Genomic DNA, 23,984 nt, shown 5'->3' with positions numbered 1-23,984 from the left:
CGACCCACGGCCCCGCCGGTCTGATCGCACCGCTCAAACCCATCGCCGATCTGATCGCACCGCCTCCGCTTCTCCGTCGTGCTCAAACCCATCTCTGATGAACCCAACTAAACCCACCCCGATTTCACCACATCCCAATCCCCAACCCACAGCCTCACCGTCGTGCTTGCAAGCCCCTCTGCCGGTGAAGGTAGTTTCTCATCTACTTCACCTTCGTCCTCTCTCTCACTTTCATCAAACCCATCCTTCTTCCACCCACACCGTCGCTGCCTTAAATATATATATATATATATATATATATTTTTTATTATTGTAAAATAACATTTTTGCTTGGGTTTTGGAGGATTGGTGGTTGGGGTGATTCATGGGTTTCAGTGGTGGTGGGTTGGGGGTGAGTTTAAGTGTTGACAGTGTCGATTGGGGGTGGTTGATTGTTGGCTATGGTGGTTTGTGGGTTTCAATGGTTTTGATATTGATTTATGCCTTAATGGGTTTTAATTTTGATTTTGATTTTGATTTTTATGATGTGGTGGATGATGGCTGGCTGGGTTTGGGAGCTGAGAAAATGTGAAAATTTTGTAGGAAAATAGCATTTTTAGAATGTTACCAAACACCGAAAATCATTTTCTGGACTATTTTTCATTACAGAACCAAACACTTGGATTTCATTTTCCTTACGGGAAAACAATTTCCCCTGAAATCATTTCACGCTCAGAATTGACTTTCCGTTGATGGTCAATAATTAATACAATGCTAGTGAGTTGGTTTTTGTCATTTAGTTTAAAACATTTTTATATGAAAATAGCAACAAATAGATAACGACAACAAAATAAAAATAAAAAAGTTATACAAACTTAACAAAATAAAATGGTCACATCTACCCATATTGACAATAGATAATAACAACTAATAATGAATTAAAATATAACAATTTTAATATATGAAAATTAGTAAAATGAAATTATAAAACTTCATATATTTGCTTGATCTTTCTTTTTCTTTTTTCTTTTTTTTTTTTTTTTTTTTTTAAGTCAATAACTCAATATATTCAACTTCTTTTTTTTATTAAATTTTATTTAACATAAGTTTTTTAATGACCCCTAAAAAAAAAAAATTCTGGAACCCCTGTTGTGTGTAACAAGATTAAGCTAGGGAGTGGAGAGTCGGAGGCCAATCAATGTATTTGAAATTTCAAACTGAGCTTTCTCCCACAAGATCCACGATATTGAGAGGGCGTTTGGATTCCCCGTTTTCCTGCGTCCACGTTTGGTGTTGCGTTTTCTTTGTTTGTTGTTTTTTTTTTTTTTTTTTTTTTTTTTTTTGCTCGCATATGTTGACTTTGGTGGACAAAAATTACTGTTTTGCACTGTAGCAGTACTGTTTATTTACTGTAGCAACACTGTTCACGCATTAAAAAATATTAAAAATGGGTCCCACGGTACTTTTCATACATTTAAAAATTATTTTGCTACAGTATTTTCAGTTTTCAGTTTTCAGTTTTCAGTTTCAGCAACAATAAGCTCAATTCAAACGGACCCTGAAAGTTGTAAATATAGGGGAATACGCCTCGAATAATTACTAGGTTAGCCAATGGCGTAGCTTCAGAGTCTTGATTCATGTAACGGGACCAGCAGACTTATAGTGGGGGCTCTGCTTCTGGTTTATGATGCATGTGAATGTGATTGCCTTTTATCATGATAAAATTTTACAAGAGAAAAAGAAAGAGAGAAAAATCAAATCTTAAATGCTACATAGTTGGAATAATTGATTTTCGCCCTTTTTCATTTTTGTTACAACTGCACAAATCATTATTGAATATTTAATATAAAAGGTAAATATTGGGGAACGGGCAAAATCTTGGCACCTAAACCTGATGGATCACCAAAAGTTTAGCATAATACTCCATTGGCATGGCCTAGCATCAACCAATTCACAGCTTCGACGCCGCAGGTGGAATTGTACTTTTAAGCACCCTAAGTAGGCCCTCTTGAGTTGCCGATGCAACATGCTGCTCATCAAGACATGCATAAATCAGTTCATAACACAGACATCACTTGGATGGAGAGAAAACAGCAAAAAGCAAAGAAAGAGAGAAAGAGTAGGAGGTAATTAAAGAAGAATAAAGAAGATTGTTTCTGCTGTTTATGAACATATAATGAAATCTCTACCTCTCCCTTTCTATTGAAAATTTCACCAGAAACAAAGCCGCGTGCATTGTAGGCAGCAGGACTGTATATCTGGGGGTAAAAATAAACCCAAACAAACTTGCATGCATAAGCATTTAAACAAAACTAAACATGAGAACTAAACACTTTATAGCACGTACCGCAAATAATAGCCAGTCATCAGCTCTGACAGGCCGGTGAAAGTGCATCCTAAGATGGAAATGAAAACAAGCTTATAGTAATGAATTAATGATTGAAAAAAAAGTGGCAAAGGAATGCTCTTAAATCAACTTTGACCGTGAACTTAAATGCACATACAATATATAGTTGACAACATGTATGTCAGGATAATTAAGTTTGCCAACAGAAATACTACCAAGACATGACCAGAAACATCATTTGATAAATGATAGTAGCAGTGCATCTAGTCAACAATACAAAAGGAATTGTCCTTTTTTCTTTTTCTTTTTTAATGCAGTTTGCTACAAGGCAATAGTTAACTGAATTCACTTCATGCTTCTCGTTTAAAATCTAAAACCATGTTAGCAAAATATGATTTGGTCATCTTTTTCAGACATATAACAGCTTAAAGTCCATTATAAAAGCAGGGCCTATTTTCAAACTGATACTAAATATAAAAGTACTCTATAATTTTGACATATTGGCCGCACACTTTGGTGTTTAATTATCTGGTAATATGGGGCAGATACTTACGAGTGGTCCAGACTAACAGCACTTGTCTTCAAATTCTTCCTACGGTGGGGATTCATACTAACTTGAAGAAATATCAGATCTGAAGTATATGCCACTACGCATCTGCAAATGACCAAAAAAGCATATTAAAAAAAAAAAGGAACAAAACTAAAGCCAAGTAAATTGGACCTTTATCCAGATATCATTAATAATATTTGAATTTATATTTGATTAAGAGTACAACAAACATCGCATAGGGGCATTATTTGTGCTGGTAAACTGTCCAAAGAACTCTTTTATATATGCCAAATAAACATTTCTTGGGGCAAGGCCCAACAACAAAAATTTTCATCCTGACCTCTACGAAGGGTCAAAATAACAGTGCGGCTGATTTTTAGTCATGTAAATATAACAGATAGATGATATGGCATGTTAACTTAATTGGAATATCAATAATTACAGTATAAGGCTCCCTCGAAAACTATGCAGAACAATACCAAAGGCCACATTGCTCATTCATTATGAGATACTCATTCTGCTCAGCTTTTATTCAAGCAAAGCAGAACTCACCTTGGATATATATTTATAAAAAGGTTTTGCTTACCTATGCAAGGCCTGATCATCAGAGAGTTTGCCTTTTGCTCTAAACCAATACCTCAAACTGCAATCCAAATAAAATGTACTCAAAAGATGTGGCGTGTAAACATGGATTTGCATGCAAGCAAAAACCATATCCATATTTCTAGAATAAGTGATGTGCATATTTAGCCCATACGAAAAGATGAATATCCAACACAATAATCCAGGCTAACCTTGGAGGAGATTTAGTCTGATTGGTTGAAGTTCTGGGCTCACAAAACCGTATCTCTATGGGCCAAGGGATGAAAGTTTTAGCGGCCACCTTGTTCCGATAAGTCCTGAATCAACCAAATACCAACATTTTAGCTATGTAAGACGAAAAAATTAGAGTCAATAATCTAACCAAACAACAGATTTCATTCAGTTATTAGGCTCATAATCAAAAGATGATCATTAGGTACAATAACAATGAAAATCCATCCGATTTCACAATTACTGCAAAGCACACATCACCCAGGAAAACCAGCAACAGTACTCAAAACAAAACATAAGCAGACAGAACAGAACTACGAAACAATGTCCCATGCTTGTCTCTATCAATTCCTAAAACTAGCAGAAAAATATTAATAGCATTAAATAAAATTCAGTTTAAACAAGTTGACAGGTCACACATATATGGCAGATTTTCTGGTGCCTATCTTCAAGTGAAGCCGAATACAGACATAATTATGGTTCACTTTATTCTTAGGCTCTAACTGGAAGGCTATCCTGATCTACTTTACTGGAGGCTCACAAGCTTATATCAAATAGGATCTGATATAGAGAAAGCACTGTGTCCGTGTAGGTTCGCTTGCATGCATTTGCTGCCAGTGATTATTTTTCTTCTTTCTACCTTGTCTAAATTTTTTATTTTTTTATTTGTTTTTTAAACTTATTATTGACTCTTTGGTGTCTCTCTTGTATACTTCCCATGGGTTGTTCCCCTTTGCACTCTTAATGAAATTTGTTTCCTCATAAAAAAAGAACTGAATTTGTACTCATGAATGTATAATGAACATGTAACATTTTTTTTAATAGCCTGGTAGAGAAGTATACTATCAACCATACCACGTGTATCCTAAGACTCCCATGTACCATAGATAACTATAACTATATAGTGAGTTTGACAATACCAAAAATAGCATCTTATCTTCAAAGCAAGTAAAGGTGGACATTCATCCTTAGCCTTATATCTTTCAACACTTACACAGCCTATGGAATGGTGAATTCCTATATAATATATAACTTACTTTTTTTTTCTTTTTTTTTTTTAATTATATAATATATAACTCACTTTCTTTTAATCCTAAAGATGGTTTTGCTTGCTAAATGAGGTAGCCTTGTACCGAACCTAAAAGTTATGGAACAACAAATAAAGAATTTAGTAATTCTCCTATATTTTGAATTTCTTGATTCATAAACAGATTCTTCAAGTCATTCTTCTTAAACCTACTAACTCTGAAAGATGGGATCACAGTATAAAGCTCTCCAACAAATTTATGAAATTCCAATTTAACAAGAACTATAGTTTTGGACTTTATAAGTTGTCTGAGACACATATAGGTTTGCCTAATAGGATTTTCCTTGTCAAATAACCAAACTAACTTCCATTTTGGATTGGTAGGAAGGGTCATGGGGGGAGGAATGGAATGGCACAATTCAAAAGGATTTTAAAGAATATTCCATCCATTTTCCAGTTCGGAGTTTAGAAGGAAGGAATGGAATGATTAGGATAGAATGCTCATTCCATCCCATTCCCTTCTAAACATTCCTTCCAAAAGTGGGAGGAACACTCAATCATTTAATGAAATGGTGGTAAATTATCGATTTTATCCCTATTTTGAGACAAAAGAAAAAATAAAAAAGGAGTTGGGTATAATAATAAAACTATATATTTCTTTCATTTCTGTTCCTTCTTTTAAAATTTCCAAATACATTATATTCCATTTGGTTCCATTCCATTATGTTCTTTTAAAAACTCCCCAAACTAGTGTTTACTATGATCGTTATAAAGTACATAAAAGCACATCAGCAAGAAAACAAATAAACAAAACAATAACCAAGAACCAATCATTTATAGAATAAAATGCAATACGCGAGGAAAGATGAATCATTTATATCTAACTAGTGGAGATATGGAATGTCCATATGCAAGGGTAGATAGCAATAAACTGTGAATTGCGTAGTACAAATCTTGCCTCGGTAGACGTGGATCCGTGAGACGTCTCTCACGTAGCTCTTCCATTGATGGAAGCTGCAAGTTGGAGACAATAATTAAAACAGCAAGAAATGGGAAATTGTTTAATAAATAATGGAAAACAAATATTAGTTACCATCTCTGGGGCAGGTACAGAAGGCATTGTTGCTTCCTGGTGGTCAAACCCTTCTTCTTCTTTCTGTAAATTCAACTTAATTGAATGTTACATTTGCAACACTAAAATATTTTTAAATATTTTTTTTCATAAGTACGATCTTTAAAATAATTTTAAATATTCACACCTTCAAAACCACATAAAAAATCATGGCAACGAAAATGCATCATGATCAAAAAGTAACCAATGGCCAAACCCAACTCAGGAAAATTTCAATAGCATGCAATTAACTCATACCTGAAATGAAGCAAGTAATGTGAATACAATGTTTCCCTTCTGTATCGCATCTACTCTTCGGGTAGCAAAGCTTTTCCCATCACGTACTCGTTGAACTTGATATATGATTGGCACTACAAAGGCATAGTTACACGCGTACCATTAATACCTCTCTCACTAATTTTAATCCATGAAAGAAATAATGGGTTAGGGTACCAGAAATTTATATCATTGTGCAAAAATTTAAGTTATAGTTCCATAATCATGAAGATATAATATTAGTTCCTGTAGCAGAAATGCAGAACAGTATATACTTCAACATTGCATGAATCCATAACATATTGAATCAACAATTTGACATGAAAACTTCAAGCACAAAACCATTTCAAAGCCATAATTTGTTCGAACTTTTACTTCTTTATGCAGTCACTAAAAATGAAGAATATTTTGGGCTTTCTATGCAGACAACAAGAGGCTTGGAGACAAGCAACTTAAACATAAAAAGAAATATTTTGAAACAGGGCCTAGACTTGTTACACCTCCAAATCCAATCACTTTTTGTAGTCTAATCAAGTCATACTTTAGTATTTCTGTCAAAATGGATGCCACTGTTTAGGGTTACACACACACACAAGAGGCAAGGGCAAAATAAACAGAGGGGAAAAGTACTGTATAGGATGACTCCACCTGATTTTTTTTTTTTTTTTGGTTTTTCTCAAGAATGTAAGGTAGAAAAGTCTTAAGGAAATTGAGAATATAAAGTCTAACATAAAGTTGGTAGGCAACAAATTTGTTTCTCTTATTACTTATTTGTTACTGCAGTTGAGACCAGACAAGTAACAATTATCTTTCAATTAGCTAAGATTAGAGACCAACATACATGCTCCAGAAATAAAAAGTCAAAATGATAATAATAATAATAATATTAACAATCCCTGTATCCCTTTTTGTTTTTCAATCTTCATAAATTGAATGTCTCCAGGAATCTATATATTTTTATATAAAATATTAAAGTTGAAGCTAAGAGAATGTTCAATGTTGAAACCCCAAGGTGAGTCACATTACACCAAGTGACATGACTAATTTTGCGCAAATTTGAGTCCTAGAACTAAAAGACTATCTCAAAAATAAGATAATGGATAATGGATATAACTTAATTACAAATGACACATATCTTTATCAAAAAATAAGTGTAATATATATATATATATATATATATATATAGAAGTAACTACTGAAATTTAAAATCTATGAAATTTAAAAAGCCTTAAAATTAACAATGCTTTTATTGAGATTCTTTTTCACATAGTTAACTATATATTTCAATTTAATTTGTCAATAAAATTAATTATAAAGAAAATCAATTGAATTTGAAGTTTTAAACAAAGTTTTGTGAATTGAGGAAGAAAAAAACCAGAAAATTGCCTAAGCTTTGCTTACTATTTGATGGCAGTTACATGCAATTGATATCTGCATAACTACTGCCTTTATATTTATTATTTTTACTGCATTCCAATTCAAAAACGTAAAGGTAGTATCGGGAAGTCCAATGTATGCACTGTCATGAGACATCCTAAAGAAAGATGGACAAAAAATGGTACAGAGTAATAACATTGGAAAGAAATGCTATCCACAGAAGTTTAACACAAGGTGACAGAAATGTACTTACTGTCAAAATCCCCAACAAGAAGAAAATACGCATGCAAACTATGGACAACCTTTAAAAAATCAACAGTTTTTGACGCCGCAGCCAATGCCTGCACAGCACACATCATCTTAAAGACTGAGTATGTTAAAAGCTCCAGCCATTATTGATTCCAAGATGTATTCACTGTCTGTGTCCGATAAAAAAAACTCAATCTATATTTATAAAATATACTTGTTTGAGTTGCACAAGTTATTTCAAAATGAAATAAACTGTGGAAAAAAAGGATGAGTATTCTTATAGCAACTACAAGAAATTACTAATAAATTTTGATGGTAATAAATATTCAAATTGAACTTAACTTAAATTCATGCACAGAGAAATCCAGATGCTGCGGTATCCCAGGAAAAGAGTATTCTACATACAGCATGATGCAGTTTTTGGTTGAGTATTGTTAAAATTATGATATCAAAGAAAAAGGTTTTGAGTTCGTTCCCAGTTTCCATTTTACCTCCCATTTTAATTGTTCAAAATCCCATGTGTTGGCACCCACTCATTAAGGAGGAGTTTGGGCCCACAAAAAAGGGAGTGTTACAATTATGGTTAAGTGGTTAAATTTCCTACTTTCTAATAACTTAAATTTTTGGGAGAATCGGTAATTCAAAAAGTATATGAAGGCAATATAAAAAATTGTTTAAAGAAGTGTAAGTCACTCTATAATCTATTGACATAAGTGTCTTGAAAGTTCTCAAAAGATAGTCTAGAGATCAAGTGACATATTGACATTGAAAAAAACAGCAAATATTAAACCATTCATTAGCATGTTCAACATTCAACTTTAAAGACTACACTCCAAGAAAGTAATAATTTTTCAACTTCCACAAACACATGATGTAGTGAATTTGCAAGTGATTAGATGTGTATAGATCTTACATGCAGATGAATAAGAGGAAGATAGATAGTGCAACCATAGCATGATTACAGAAACAACATCCTCTTTGGAAGTCGAAGGTTAAGACAAAGCCCAAGACTAAGTGTCCATGGTAGCTAATTAGATTTTATAATTTAATTCTTATTTAGCCATTCTAGAGTCAAGGGTATCTTAGTAATTTTACAATTGTTGGGTATGAGCCATTATTATGGGCCTTGGATTTTCTTCTATTAGTAATTCTTACGTTGTTTATGGGACTTTATGTGTTGGCTTTGGTTCAACTCAATTAGGGTTTAGTTTAGTAGTCAAAGTAACAGTCCTAGTTCTTTTTTTGATTGGTAAAAAGTTGCATTACACTCCTAGTTCTACTAAGAGAAGTTAAAAGTTAGGATCTATATAACTGTACTCAAATAAGTTAGAGTTGATCGATAAAATATTGAGTGTTTTGAGTATTATATTGAGTGTTTTGAGTATTGAAGCACATTGGCCTTAGTATTCTTTTGCCTCCATTTCTCTTCTTTATTTTCTTCTTTTCATTCTTGCAGTACTGTTCACAGTATTATTCACAGGTAATGTTCAAGGCCACTGCTTGCAGATTTGAAAATTTCCTTTCCCTTTTCTTCTTCTCTTTTCAAACATAAAACAAATATTTTCTATTTTGAACCCTAAACCTTCTTCTAAAAGGTTCATAACTATCATTGGTAAATCTTCCCAAACGTTGACCAACCACAAGCACATGCATACAAGTTCTCTAATATGTAATAGTTCAAAGATTCTGCCCTATTACAGGCTATTACAATATGCAATTATCTATTACTTGTTTTTTACTGGAAACTTGTTTTACAAAACATGCCAGTATGAGAAAGAGACAGAAAGCAGCTTAATCTTGCCTGTCCAATAAATTGTCCTCCAAAAACCTTTCCAAACTTTGGTGCATCTGGCAAGGTGATCCCCCGGAATATGTTTACCTTAAAAGGGAAAAACAAAGTTGAATCTTTAGCATAAACCAAAAGTTCAGAGTTTTTCTGTATAAGAATATGGCAAGCATTTCTCATTACAAAAACAAAATGTAGAAGGTGATACATGAGAAACTCAGGGTTAGTCTAATAAACTTTGTACAGAAAATGCTAGATCAAATTATTACGAAAATGAAATTCACTATCCCTAGAATAAAAAGGTCCAAAAGGTGGTAAAGGCAGAGGGATGTACACATTAGCAAAGAATAAAAAGAAAGATGTGGCATTAGCCATGAGGAATGACAAGAAAGGAGTCATGCAGCTGAACGCCCCATGCTTGGAAATGAGGCTCCAAAGCATTTGTCTGCCAGTTGAGATAATTTTTCACTATTTCCAAATTTGCATAATAGGCTTATGAATTTTCTTCTTTTGATCCTCTTAAAACTATACATCCACAATTCTTTGTATGTGATCTGACAAGTATAATATGATTTACATGAAAATGTATGAGCTTTCATAAAATAATTTCATAAGGAAAAATTCATTTGTAATGCTTAGCATGTCAACATAAAAACAAAATAACCAGAAGTAATCAGGAATACAATAACAAGAACAGAATAAGCATAGTTGTACTTGTAGAAAGCTTGAACAAGATATGCTAGCAAGAAAAATCAATATGAAAAAGCTCTATGCAGAAGCATGCACACAAAATCAAAACAGAAGATTCTCAAACAACAGTTTAAAAACACACTTCTATTGGCTCCAAGTGTAATATACTCTCCACAAGTGAGCATGTCTCGAGGGCTTTTTCCGCATTCCAGATTGACTTTGTCTGCAGCAAACTACAATGTTCACGGGGTAGCACCAAGCATGTCAGCTGCCATGACAAACAATTGTTAAGACATATGTATTTCACATGTTAAGAACATATGTCATAATTTTATGTAATTGATTTATCCTTTGACAAAACGCACTTTACTTGTATTTAGGTAGATTTAGGATGTGTTTAAATATTTCAAGAAACCATGTTTCAAGCTCAAGTGTTGAAGCCTTCAAGTCTGTCCAAGAAAACAAGCTGATAGTGCAAATTCATTAAAACTCGACAACTGGCTCGACAGTTGCATCTATCGAGCTTAAGAAAGTTGTTCAAAACCCGGTGTGCTCGACACATTCTTGACAGCTGTTCAACACCTCCTATCTGTCGAGGTTTAAGATTTTCAGAATTCAAATATGATTTTCTTGGGATCCGTGAATATGTCTTTGCGCTTTCTTTTCTCCTAACCCTAGACATATAAAATGATTTTTTTAAGGGCCGTCAAACAATTCACAAATTGCACAAGTTTTGAGCAAACTCTGTTCAAGCAAATTGTGATCGGAGACAAAGTTCTTGCCCTAGTTCATCTCTTTCTCTTGAAGAAGTTGTTGTGTATGTGCACCGTAGGGTTTTGTGACCAAGTATCTTCTTGATCTTCATCGTGTGGATGAACTGAAGAACTTTGCAACCAACAACCTTTTTAGTTGGTGATTGAAGTCGCGTACTGGGATCCGCGCAATTGGTTAGTCACGTACTTGGGAGTCGTGCATCAGAAAGGGGAACTATCACTACAGAACAAGTCCAATTGGGTATTGGGGTAAGGGTTCAACTGTAAGTTGGTAAGGTACTTGGGATTTCTTTACTTGTAACCGCTTGTTGTGATAATAGTGGAGTTTTGAGAATGATGACCTGAAAATCACCCGGTGGGGTTTTTGCCGTTAGGTTTTCCCCATTCGTAAACAAATCACCGTATTATTTATTTTCCGCTGCATAATTAGTTTATTGGTAATTTGTTTGTGCTACCACGTTTTTGCATGATAAATTGATTAATTAATAACTTGGCTAATTAATTAATTAATTTCTATCACAAGGGGTCATTCAGTTTGTGGCCTATCAAGTAGTATCAGAGTAGACACACTCTGATTAGGGTTTAATCTTTGCTGTGTTGATCCATTGACCCCTGTTTGTCATGGATAGAGGACAGTCATTAATCATACCTCATTTATTTGATGGCACTAACTATGCATACTGGAAAGTACGCATGAGAGTTTTCTTGCAGTCTTTACATGAGAAAGTGTGGCAAGCTGTGGAGATAGGCTGGACTAAGCCTACAAAAGCGCCAGCCGACTGGGATGATGCTAAGATTAAGGCGGCAAACTTCAACAGCAGAGCATTGAATGCGTTGTTCAATGCAGTCACCAATGAGGAGTTCAAGAAGATATCCTCAACTGAAACTGCCAAGGAGGCTTGGACCATTCTCTAGACAACTTATGAGGGTACAAAAACTGTAAAAGATTCAAAGTTTCAGAGGCTTACTATAAGTTTTGAAGAGATAAAAATGGAGGAGGAGGAGTTTTTTGATGAGTTCTATGCCAAGCTAAAGGACATAATGAACTCAACCTTCAATTTTGGGGAAACCATTCCTGAACCTAAGATTGTAAGGAAGGTGCTCAGATCTCTACTTGAGAGATTTCATGCCAAGATCACGGTAATAGAGGAATCAAAGGATATTGATAAGATTCCTTTGACTGAGTTGGTTGAAAACTTGCAGACCTACGAGCTAGAATTGACAAGGATTGGCAAGACGAGTAAGGCAAGAGCATGGCACTAAAGGCCAAGAGCAGTGAGACAGATGAGTCTTCTGATGATGAAGAGTCCAAGATGAAGTCCTACATCACCAGGCAGTTCAAGAAGTTTATAAAGAACGCCAATAGAAAGGGTTTCGACAAAGATCGCAGGCAATCCAATTCTTCTCAGTTTAAAGGCCAAGACAAAGGGAAGAAGGATGCTAAGGAAGGTGGTTAGTACACTGTTACTGCAGGACCTAAGTGCTTTGGCTGTCAAGGCTTCGGTCACATGAAAAATGAGTGTCCTACACATCTCAAGAGCATTGGGAAGAGTAAGGCACTTGCTGTTACCCTGAGTGACACCGAGCTTGAGGATGATTCTGACAATGAGGATGACGGAATCTTAAATGCCTTCATGGCCACTGTTGATCCTACTAATGGGATTGTTGAAGAGGAGGAATTGGTGGAATCCAAATTTGAGAAGATGGATGATCAAGATGACATCCATACAGCCTATGAGAAGCTGTACAAGCTTTCTGAGAAGCATGATAAACTATATAGGCTAACCACCAAGAAGCTCAGTGATGTGGAACTTGATCGTGAGGAGCTTTCCACAAAGTTTGATGAAGCTAATCAGACTATTGGAGCACTGAGGTTTGAGAACAATTTTTGAGAAGACCAAGAAACTTGAAGCGGAGCTGTTTCAAGTCAGAGCTCAATTGAAGAGGACTTCAAGTGCAAAGCTTGATGATATGCTTAGCATTCAAAAATCTGCTTTAGATCGAACAGGTTTAGAGTATGATCTTTCTTCCTCTAATACTGCTTCTACTAGTACTACTGTTTTTGTTCCTCTTGCTAGTAATGTTAAAATTGAGAACAATGAGAGTAAAACTGAATCAGCTAGTGAGAACATAGATAAAGGTAAATCTATCTTAGGAGCACCCCCTAAGCTTGAGAAGAAGATGTTAAAAACCCTAGGACTAAGAAGGCTAACTCTCAAAAGCCTAAACAAAAGAAGCAGCATTTCTGTCATCATTATGGAGCTGCCGGTCATATTCGACCAAATTGCTACAAGTAGCTTGCCACTCAACAGAGCAACGACATGATAGCATCTGAGAACCAGAATCAGCTTCAATCCTCTCTTGCTCCCCTTGGAGATCTTCTTAAAGCCCTCATGATCCTTTCAAACTTGAACGGTTTTTCCCCCTCACCGTTGGTTCAAGGGTTTAATCAAAGGAAAGGTTCTTCCAGGGTGTGGAAGGAAAAGGGCTCCAAGTAATTTTGTCACTTTTTTTTCTCTCTTCTTGTTTTTGTGTGTGCATTACTTATGTGTTTTGCTTTCAAGTTGAGTCAATCTAGTTTTTATGCTTTAGTTGTTTAACATGTTTTTGTTTTCTTTTCAGTTTTTACTTTGTTTTGTTTTTTTTATATATATATATATATATATAAAATCAGAAAAATACAAAAACAGTGTGTGTTTTGTGTACATTGGTACTTGTGTATCTTGGATGACCATTGAAACAAAGTCTTCTAAATTTTATATCATTTGTAACTTAGATGAGCATCCCTATGCACAACTAAGCAAGTGAGTTTTGTGACTCTTATTTGTGATGTGTAAGATTAAGTTGTCTCTTGTACTTAACACTTGTATTCAGTGGCGGATGATCAAAGGGACTAGAGGGGGCCTAGGCCCCCCCAAAAATTTTGAAAAATATCATTTTTAATATATGATGTAATTATATTTATAAGTAGCTAATTGGGAAAATACAACTTGGCCCCCTTTATTTATTATTAAATTTCTAAATACTTTTTAGTGTAAGCATAGTCAACAAATAATTAAGTAATAATCTTCTCATAATATATGTCAAGAGTGATGATATATATATATGTGTGTGTGTGTGTGTGTGTGTGTGTATATTAGGTTGTGAGTAGCATTAGTGTTTTTTTTTTTTTTTTGGTGTGTAAAATGTAATAATATCTTTCCAAATGTAATTTTTTTTTTATTCCACGTAATTTTCAATTGTTTTAACTACATATCTATAATTTATAATTGATTTAATTACAATACTTGACTGCCAGCAAATTGTTAAAAAAAACTGTGTTTCATTTAATATTCAGATAACTTATAAATTATAGGGTAAACAAAATACAATGACATAGTATTCTTTTATATCTAAATAAATAAATAGAAACATAAAATATAAAATGAATTCTTCAAAGCATTTTAAATATAATGATAATGATACGAATTTTTTTCTTCTTCTTGAGTTTTTTGTTGTTTAGATATACGGTTTATGTTAATTGTGGCCCCCCCAAATAAAACTTCTTGGCTCCGCCACTGCTTGTATCACTCTTTTTTACGGGAAGGACTAAAAAATCCTAAGAGAAAGGCATTAATAACCATCTCACCACTGTTGCCCGCCAATCATAATATGACACCTGTATACTTCGGCATAGCAAAAGTGCAATGTCAATGACATTTGTGTGTTTAGGAATAGCAAAATTGAAATGTCAAATATCATTGGATATTTCTTTTCTCTCTCTAATATGCCCATGCATGATATGCTTAAAAGAAAAAAATATGCAAAGAAAAATCAAAAGCAAAAAGATCAAAAATGTTTTAAAAATGATTGCAAGCGTGTATTCTAGGATATGTGGGAGTTATAGGATGTACCTCGAAGGTGATAGTCCCCATCAAGCAATTATGATTATGTGTGAGTTAAAGTAATTTTCTCATATCTCAAATCGTCATAACATGTATACACTTATGCAATCTTGCGATGTTTTTCACACACAACACGCAATATTCTTTGCTATTCTTGATACATGTGTAGGTACAATGTGATTTGGCCATTATAAGGTTTTACATGTGTTAATGTATGCTCACTAAACTGTCTTGACTTGTTTTTGAAATATAAAATTGGTTACACTTGTTTAGTGTGTGTGTGTTTCTTTTTGAAGATCTATGTGCTTAAAATTTTTATTGAGAGATGATTTTGAGAGCTTAATATGTTGATTGGATCATTGGTTGAGTTGCTTGTTGGATTACATCCATGTTTGTGTTTTTCACATCTCGAAAAACTGGTTTTAAATCCTGGCTCGACACCTCCTCGATACCTTGCTGTCTGTCGAGCTTCTTCAGCTTTTTCTAATCGCAATCCCAACAGCTGCTCAATACCTGGTGGATCGATCGAGAATGGTTCTGCATCCTCGATAGCTTCTCGACATCTGGTGGATCGATCGAGCTTCTGTTCTTGATTCTGTTGGGTTGTTCCTCGACACCTCCTCGATACCTCAGCTGTCGACGACCTTTTTCTCGATACCTTCCTCGACAGATATCTCGATACCTGCATCTGTCAAGATTTACTGTTGGTACTATTTAAGCTCCCTGTGCGATCCGAAACTCATTTCACTCAATTTCTCTCTCGATACTTCTCTCTTTTCTCTCCCGAACGTTCTCATCTCACTCCAATCTTTGTTCCTCAAGGATTCTTCAAGCTTTTTCAACAATTTCTTCACTTGGTAAGCTTCTAATCCTTTCACAATCATGCATTTCATGTTTTGAAACCTAGGTTTTGGGGTTTTTCAAAATTGATGAGTTATTATTGAAATTTTGAGATGGGTTTTCACTTAAATGAGTTTAAAATCTCATACATTGCACCACATTAGTATTATAATGGTATTGTCATGCATTTAGATGTGTGCTATTTGTTTGTGTGCTGATAGGTTTGGATTGGGCTGAGCTCATGATGCAATTTCTTTTGCATGTCACATTTTCATGCATTTCCCATGCATACGTACTCTTTTTCAATATGCTCGTTATATTTGAAATTGCTTGGGACTTATCTGATAGACTTCTTTTTCTCCCTCTCTTTCTGTTTACGTTAGTCGTGTCTATGGCACCTAAGCGTAAATCCACTCCAGCTGGGAACCCTCTTCGTTCCGGAGCTTCTTCATCATCTGATCCTACACTATTTCATATTCGGTTCCGTGATGATGATGCCTTCAAGGCATTTTCGGAGAACTTTTCTAGACGAGGCATTCATTCGGAACGCCAAGTCATTCTGTCGGACTTTGCCGACACTGACCTTCCCTCCGTCATTCACAGTAGGGGATGAGAGTCACTGTGTGACGTCCCGGTCGCCTGTCCTCTCGTGCTTATCCAGGAGTTTCACTCTAACATGCACGGGATTGATCGGTCAGTACTTCTTTTCTTCACTCGCGTTCGAGGTACGTGCATTCCTATCACACCGCAACTTGTTGCGAATATGCTTCGAGTCCCTAGTATAGAGTTTCCTAACTATCCTAGTTGTGAGCGTCTGAGGACTGTGTCCAGGGATGAGCTCATGTCTGCTTTCTGTGAGTGTCCTTCTGTTTGGGGTGAGCGTCTGTTTACACCATGAACATGGTGATGACTTTTGTTTTGCATCCACTCTTTTACTATAACTCCATTACAAAGTCTCGTACTTGATTTTTGCTATCTCTTCTTAAGCATCTTACTATAGATTTCCCTTCTCATTTCATTTTGTCTATTATAGATATTCATCTAGATTCGGCGTCTCGTGATAAACTCATCTTTCCTTCCGCTATCACGAGAATTTTACGCCATTTTTCCTTTCCTTTTCCCTCTTCCGACCATTTCACCGTCATGTGTGCCATAGATTACGCTACCGTTAAACGTAGTGAGGCCCAGCTTCGGTCGTGGTAGTCGGATTTAGCAGCTCCTCCCTCCCGTTCAGCTCCATCCCGTTCTGCTCCATCCACATCCGCTCTTCCCTCTTCTTCGGGCGATGTGACTTTAGGAGACATCATGACACAGTTGCAGCGCATGGATGCTCGCCTAGATACACTCTCTACGGAGTTGTATCAGGTGAACGTTCGTGTCGGTCGTATTGCACGGCGACAAGCGTCCATGGGTGGTTTTGCTCCTAAGGCTACTCCTTCACCACCTTCTTCCGTGGCTTCTGATTCTAAGGATGAGGATGATGATGATGGTGATGACGATGATGCTGATGGAGATGCTAGCTCTACCGATGAGATGTCTACTTGACACTCTTACCCTTTGTCACTCGTGACAAAAATGGAGAGTAGTTTTGATATGAGAGTAGTCATTCTTAAGGGGAGAATTAGTATAGGACCATTTTGTTAGAGGGAGTGTTGATATGTTTTGAGGGATGTAGTGAGGATATTATGTATCTTTTCTTTTCTTTCTTTTTAGATACATTATTCTTGTACATGAGGTCTTGTGACCATTTATAGACATACTTTGTACTTATCTCCTTATTTATGTTGATGTATGTCTTTCTTTCACCTACCTCTTCATGTGTTGTTTCTTTTCTTCCTTAATACACATGTTTCTTATGCTTGTATGCAATCTATTATATCTGTTTCACACAAAGATGTCTTGATGAGTTTTGTTTAAAGTGTTTCAGAAATACAAGTTGTCAAAGTCTACTTGCCATAAACTCTCTTCTTGCAAAAATTTTCAAGAGTTTGTGTTAGGATAGATTTTATTGTATTCAACAAGTAAATATGAGTTGAGTGATTTATGAATTTTCTCATATGTTCATTTGTTTGTTGTGGTTTTGTCACGGATTGCCAAAATGGGAGATTGTTAGGACATGTGTTTCACATGTTAAGAACATATGTCATGATTTTATGTAATTGGCTTATCCTTTGACAAAACGCACTTTACTTGTATTTGGGTAGATTTAGGATATGTTTAAATACTTCAAGAAACCATGTTTCAAGATCAAGTGTTGAAGCCTTCAAGTTTGTCCAAGAAAACAAGTTGATAGTGCAAATTCATTAAAGCTCGACAACTGCATCTATCGAGCTTAAGAAAGCTGTTCAAAACCCGGTGTGCTCGACACCTTCTCGACAGCTGCTCGACACCTCCTATCTGTCGAGGTTTAAGATTTTCAGAATTTAAATCTGATTTTCTTGGGATCCGTGAATATGTCTTTGGGTTTTCTTTTCTCCTAACCCTAGACATATAAAATGATTGTTTTAAGGGCCGTCAAACAGTTCACAAGTTGCACAAACTTTGAGCAAACTTTGTTTGAGCAAACTTTGTTCAAGCAAATTGTGACCGAAGATGAAATTCTTGCCCTAGTTCATCTCTTTCTCTTGAAGAAGTTGCTGTGTATGTGCACCGTAGGGTTTTGTGACCAAGCATCTTCTTGATCTTCATCGTGTGGATGAACTGAAGAACTTTGCAACCAACAACCTTCTTAGTTGGTGATTGAAGTCGCGTATTGGGATCCGCGCAATTGGTTAGTCACGTACTTGGGAGTCATGCATCAGAAAGGGGAACTGTCACTACAGAACAAGTCCAATTGGGTATTAGGGTAAGGGTTCAACTGTAGGTTGGTAAGGTATTTGGGATTCCTTTACTTGTAACCGCTTGTTGTGATAATAGTGGAGTTTCGGGAGTGGTGACCAGAAAATCATCCGGTGGGGTTTTTGCCGTTAGGTTTTTCCCATTCATAAACAAATCACCGTGTTATTTATTTTCCGCTACATAATTAGTTTATTGGTGATTTGTTTATGCTACCACGTTTTTGCATGATAAATTGATTAATTAATAACTTGACTAATTAATTAATTAATTTCTATCACAAGGGATTATTCAGTTTGTGGTCTATCACAAAACATTAGAAACTCACTACAGTCATACACAAAAATAGCTTCTGGAGATAAATCTCAATAAGCTTGAGCAGTCTGCATGAGGTATATGTTATGGGAAAGCAAAAGACAAAGATATATGATATACATGTGAGTGTATTTATTTTGTAGCTACCTTAGTCAAAGCAATTACATTTGCCTCATTAACAAGTGTAGACATGCCTGCAACAAAAAGTTCGCATTATTCCCATAATTTTTTGGCAAAATTTTAGGTATATATACAGAGATGCAAATAACACAAGAAGCAACATAGAGTTAAGGCCACTTTTTTTTTATAAACTAGAGTAAAGGCCACTTTGACCATCATTGCCACCAATTTGTCATAAATAAGGTACCGATATAGCAAATAACAAACAACTTTATGCACCCTTTTGTGAGAAACATGTCATATATAGAGATACTTTCCAAAATATTAACACCCTCCATTGCACCAAAACCCATTTATAATATATAAAATCTTCAAAAATGAACCGGTCAACATAACTCCGTAGATGATAACAAGAATAAACTAAATTACCAACAATTTCATATTTGGCTGAAAGAGGCTGAAAGACAACAATAAATAGCTTACAAATTAAAACAAAAACAGAATACAGTTTCTCACCATAACCAAAATAATCATATCGCTTCAATTGGAACTCTGTACGACTTTCTTCATCAGCAGCAACAGATCCGACAGCCTCAGCCTGTAAACCAGGAGATTAAACATTCAGCCTTTCAAATTTATCATCCTTCCAAGGATTTTTTTTTTTTTTTTTTTTTTTGTGGGGGGGTGGGGTGGTGATAAAAAAACAATATTCATCACTCTAAGAAAGAGATTATCTCAGGTAAGCTTACCTCTCCATCCCATATAAAGTAAACTTCATCGCCACTTTCACCCTCACGAACAACATGCTCTCCAGGATCTACAACCCAACACATTAAACAAACAAACAAACAATTGTTGCTAACCCTGCTCAGTCAAGAAAATTCCAAAAAGGGCATGGGTGGAACTAGGTGCAGGGATTACAGGTTGCCACTCCGCCCAAATTGTATTAAAATTTATTAATCTTTTTTATAAATATTCAAAACCCACCAATAAAATTCAAATATTCATGAAATTGGAACTTTCAAAACTCTGTCATAAAATGCGAATAAAGGTATAAGTTTATCACTGAGACAACACATTATACAAACTTTCAATATTGTATAAGAATTCTTCATTAATCCTTATACAATCTCATATGAAAAATAATATCTAACTACAAAAACTTAACATGTTAAAAATTCCAAAAGAGAAATTGAATCAAGAACCTTCATTTCTAATCCCTTGTTAGAAAGCATGAAAATTTTCATAAATTGGCACTGAAATGAACAAACTCTTGAGTGTTTTTACCGTTTAGTAGCTAAGAAAACTTACTAATTCATTATAAATAGATAAACAAATGTTTCAATTTATAACTACAATTACGTACTAATAGTAATGGTAATAATGAGAAATGGAATAGTAATATACCATACCATAGCGTTTGACGAAGACAACTTCAGCGATTTTCTTGAGAGACAAGCCTGGTAGCCTCTGTAGCAACGGGACACAGCTCAAGAACTCCATCACTGCCAAACCAATTCAAATTCAAAATTCAATGCAATTATTCAAACCAAGACATAGTTTTTTTTTTTTGGGTATTAAAATTTGAAATTCTCTGACCTGATTCGGTGTCGACTGCGTCCATCGGAAATTGATTGAGCAACGGAAAATTGTGAAAGTGAGAGAGAGAGAGAAAGAGAGAGACGTTAAAATAAGAAAGCGGTAAACACTTTAACAGGGGTTCCGTTCCGGCTTTTTATAAGAAGCAGAGAAATCATATACCATGTAGGGAGAAAAGGTTAGGGATTTGGTGTTTCGCGGTGTAGGATAACAGTTTGCACTGCCTGATGTGATCTAGCCAATGGAGGTGGATGAATTCTTCGATTGTGTGGGCCCCTCTATGTGAGAGAGTTTTTTTATTTCATTTTATTTGAAAATGACTTATCACTTATGTGAGAGAGTTGAAGAGAAATCAATCATTGGTGATATTTTTAGTGCTACAAACTTTTCAACAACTTTGTCACAATTTTGATACATGGCAATTTGGGAGTAGTGAAATTATGAATTCATGTGGACTCACTATTTTATTTTCATCACTTACAAAAAATATTGCAATAGCTTGGGGGCCGGCCCAATCTTCTTTTATTTGTTGCTCCTTTGAACCTTTCTCTCTCAATCAGCGCCGTTCTGAACTCAATGTAAATACGTTGGTCTGAAATCAATGTAAATATGTTGATGAGGCCTGAGGTTGCTTTTCCTTTTTAACTCATGTTTCAAAGTAAAATAGTTTTAATAAAAGATTTTAAGTGTTTAGTATGACAAGTAAAATTTTTCAAGCAAATTTCCAAAATCAATGGCTCAACACCAAAGTCGTTGGTACCAGAGGTTTGGTGACTAAACCACTAGAACCGATAGCTAGAATGGGGGCTTTAACGATTGGACCATTGGAACTAATAGTCAAAACGGTTGCTCCGAGGACCAGACTATCAACGATCACCATCAGAGCGATATCTCAGTGATTGGACCGCCAACACCGGTCAACAAAACATCGTCTTCGATTACCGAACCTCTGACACTAGTTGCGGCACAACATGTCTGGCCACTGGACCACCAATATTAGACATCGGTCTGGCGTCTCTGGCCATTGAATCGCTAGCACAAATCACCAGTGAGGCATATCCTACCACTTGATTGCCGGTGAGACGTCTCTTGCCACTGGATTGACAACACTGGTCGCCGAAAACCAGACTGATGACCTAGCAACCAAATGGGAGAGGGGAAGCCACTGTGTGTTTTTTGAAAATGTTTTACCAAATTTTCAAAGGTAAAACAATTTACAAATTTTTATAAAGGTTTTTACTATCAACAGAAAATATTTTATAAGTTTGACTATATTTTACCAGTAAACAAATACCTGAAAATAGAAAAACATTTTTTGAAAAATATTTCTCTTCAAAACATCTCAAAATCAATCAAGTTTGGGACTACATCAACTAAAGTAGATAACATCTCAAAATCAGCATATAACATTTGTTTTGTTGAGGACACTATTGACATATGGCTCAAAATATTTCACTTCAAAACATCTCAAAATCAATGAAGTTTGGGACTATATCAACTGAATTTAATAACATCTCAAAATCAGCATATAACATTGTGAGAGTGCTTTTTCTTTAGCACACAGGCCCAAGGATCCTGGGCCAAATGATTATAGTTTGGTGGATTGGGCTTTGATTCACTGCAGCTAAAGGGCTGTTTAAGAACCAAACGGTGCACAGGGCATACTTCCTACAATACACATAAACTAGCAAACGAGAATATTTGTATTGAACAACAATCAAAACAGCAAAAGTAATGCAAAACAAACAGTAAATGTACAAAGTTATGGTTAGGGATCCTCAAATTAATAAGAAATATTTCATTAAATTTTCTCTATTATGATTACAGTGTGCTCACCAAGACGTGATACAAGATTCAAGTAAGCTCAAAAATTACAGACTTAGATGGCTATTCAAGCCTCTAAGACTTGCAAAATTTGAATCTTTTTGAATCCGAGTATATGCTACAGTGGCTTTTTCTGGGATACCGGGAGATGATTTACTAATTTCTCTGTGTTTTTCTCAATAGAGCTTTCTCAAATGATTCTTGTTCTGATTTCTGTTGCCTTCTTCACGATCCTTCCCCCCTATTTATAGTGTTATTTTTAGGGTCCCGAGGAATCATTGATTCCCCTGTTTTGCCCCCTGGATACCAGATCCCATTTTGTGCCCATCGCCCAGAAGGTTGAGTTTTCCCTGTTTCTCATTTTTTCTTCCTTTTGGTGTTGTTTCCTCGAAAGCCCATGGCTGACTATCTATTTCGGAGTGCACTGGTTTCTAATATCACGTTCCTCATGGTTCAGTTTTTGGTCATCCTTCCTCTTTATCTTTTTTCTCAAATGGGCGGAATCCCACTCTACCGGTTCGAAAGTCCTTTGCTGCTACTCCCCTTTTTATACCCCTTCATTCTGATTCCCCGAGGTACCGTCCACTTACGCTGTGAGAGATTACTCCAGGTTTTCTTCTTTTTCTTGCTAGATCTCTGGTACCTAAGAAGGACGTATCCATCCTCTGTTTCTTGTGTTCTTTTGGCTTTTCCTTTGAACTGTCTTAATCCTCTCTTGGCTGTGCTACACGCCTCGGGGATCCTGAGCCTTTGGCAGCCTCTGAGGATCCCGACTCAGCTTTCTTTTTACGCTGGTAATTTTCCAATCTTCTGATTTGGGCTTCTTTTCTTTTTCTTCTTTCTTTTCTTATAAGCTTCCGGGCTTGTCTTTTTCTTTATATTTTTGGGCTTCAAGCCTTTTGGGCTTACCATCTCTTTTCATTTTCCATGGCCCCTTGTGTTTATTTCTTTGGGCTTGAGTGCTGTGATTTTTTGGACCTCAACAAACATTTGTTCTGTTGAGGACACTAATAGTCAGGTTTGTGAGTGGCTCCAACATCATTAGAAAAACAAACCGGAAACTACAAGATTCATACACCCTCAATGTCCACCCTATGTATAATTATATTGACATTCTAGATTTCTCTTCTTCTTTCTTTATATAAAAGCCCCATGGATTCCAAATCCATCCACTTCTCATTAAAATTGTTGATAAAAATTGGTCACATGAGAATAATTAGAGACCATAGGGAGTATGATTAGGTGGGAGGGGATGGTCATATAGTGTTATAGATCACTTGCAAGTCGTGAGTAATTTCCATTAATGAAGTAAAAAAAGAAGTGAAACAAAATATTGATATTAAAAAAAAAAAAAAAAACCAACTAGATTGAACAGGGAGTATGATTAGAAATTGAAAAACGGTTTAATAGAATTTTAAGAGTAATAATACATCTATCACAGATCACAAATCTCTCTCTCTCTCTCTCTCTCTCTCTCTCTCTCTCTCTCTCTCTCTCTCTCTCTGAGAGTAAAGAGCGAGTGTTTATCCGTTATGAGTGTGTCCATCTTTATTATAAATTTATGTCTTATGTGTATACATGTCTGATAC

The 23,984-nt window shown here is 35.5% G+C and overlaps 1 protein-coding gene across 3 annotated transcripts; it reads right to left on the bottom strand.

Moving 5' to 3' along the window:
* Nucleotides 1-1,667: 1,667 nt before the first annotated feature.
* On the bottom strand, nt 1,668-20,720 carry LOC115955962 (acyl-CoA thioesterase 2-like). 3 transcript variants are annotated; one of them, XM_031074386.1, is made up of 17 exons: nt 20,572-20,719; nt 20,385-20,477; nt 19,722-19,789; nt 19,489-19,570; nt 19,000-19,046; nt 10,348-10,473; nt 9,531-9,608; nt 7,734-7,821; nt 6,086-6,198; nt 5,810-5,872; nt 5,675-5,730; nt 3,671-3,775; nt 3,463-3,519; nt 2,880-2,981; nt 2,327-2,375; nt 2,169-2,237; nt 1,668-2,008 (listed from the first exon to the last, which is right to left on the bottom strand). In XM_031074386.1, the coding sequence occupies exons 1-17, from the start codon at nt 20,594-20,596 to the stop codon at nt 1,931-1,933; spliced, it is 1,299 nt and encodes a 432-aa protein (XP_030930246.1). In that variant the 5' UTR covers nt 20,597-20,719; the 3' UTR covers nt 1,668-1,930. The 3 variants fall into 3 exon arrangements, with proteins under 3 accessions (XP_030930246.1, XP_030930247.1, XP_030930248.1); XM_031074387.1 differs by lacking the exon at nt 2,169-2,237 and having other exon boundaries at nt 20,572-20,720; XM_031074388.1 differs by lacking the exon at nt 10,348-10,473 and having other exon boundaries at nt 20,572-20,720.
* Between the last annotated feature and the right edge of the window lie 3,264 nt (nt 20,721-23,984).

This window comes from Quercus lobata, chromosome 8 (genome assembly GCF_001633185.2).
Source record: "Quercus lobata isolate SW786 chromosome 8, ValleyOak3.0 Primary Assembly, whole genome shotgun sequence".
NCBI classification, from domain to species: domain Eukaryota; kingdom Viridiplantae; phylum Streptophyta; class Magnoliopsida; order Fagales; family Fagaceae; genus Quercus; species Quercus lobata.
The sequence above is the reverse complement of the archived record's forward strand: the minus strand, read 5'-3'. Positions and strand labels throughout refer to the sequence as shown.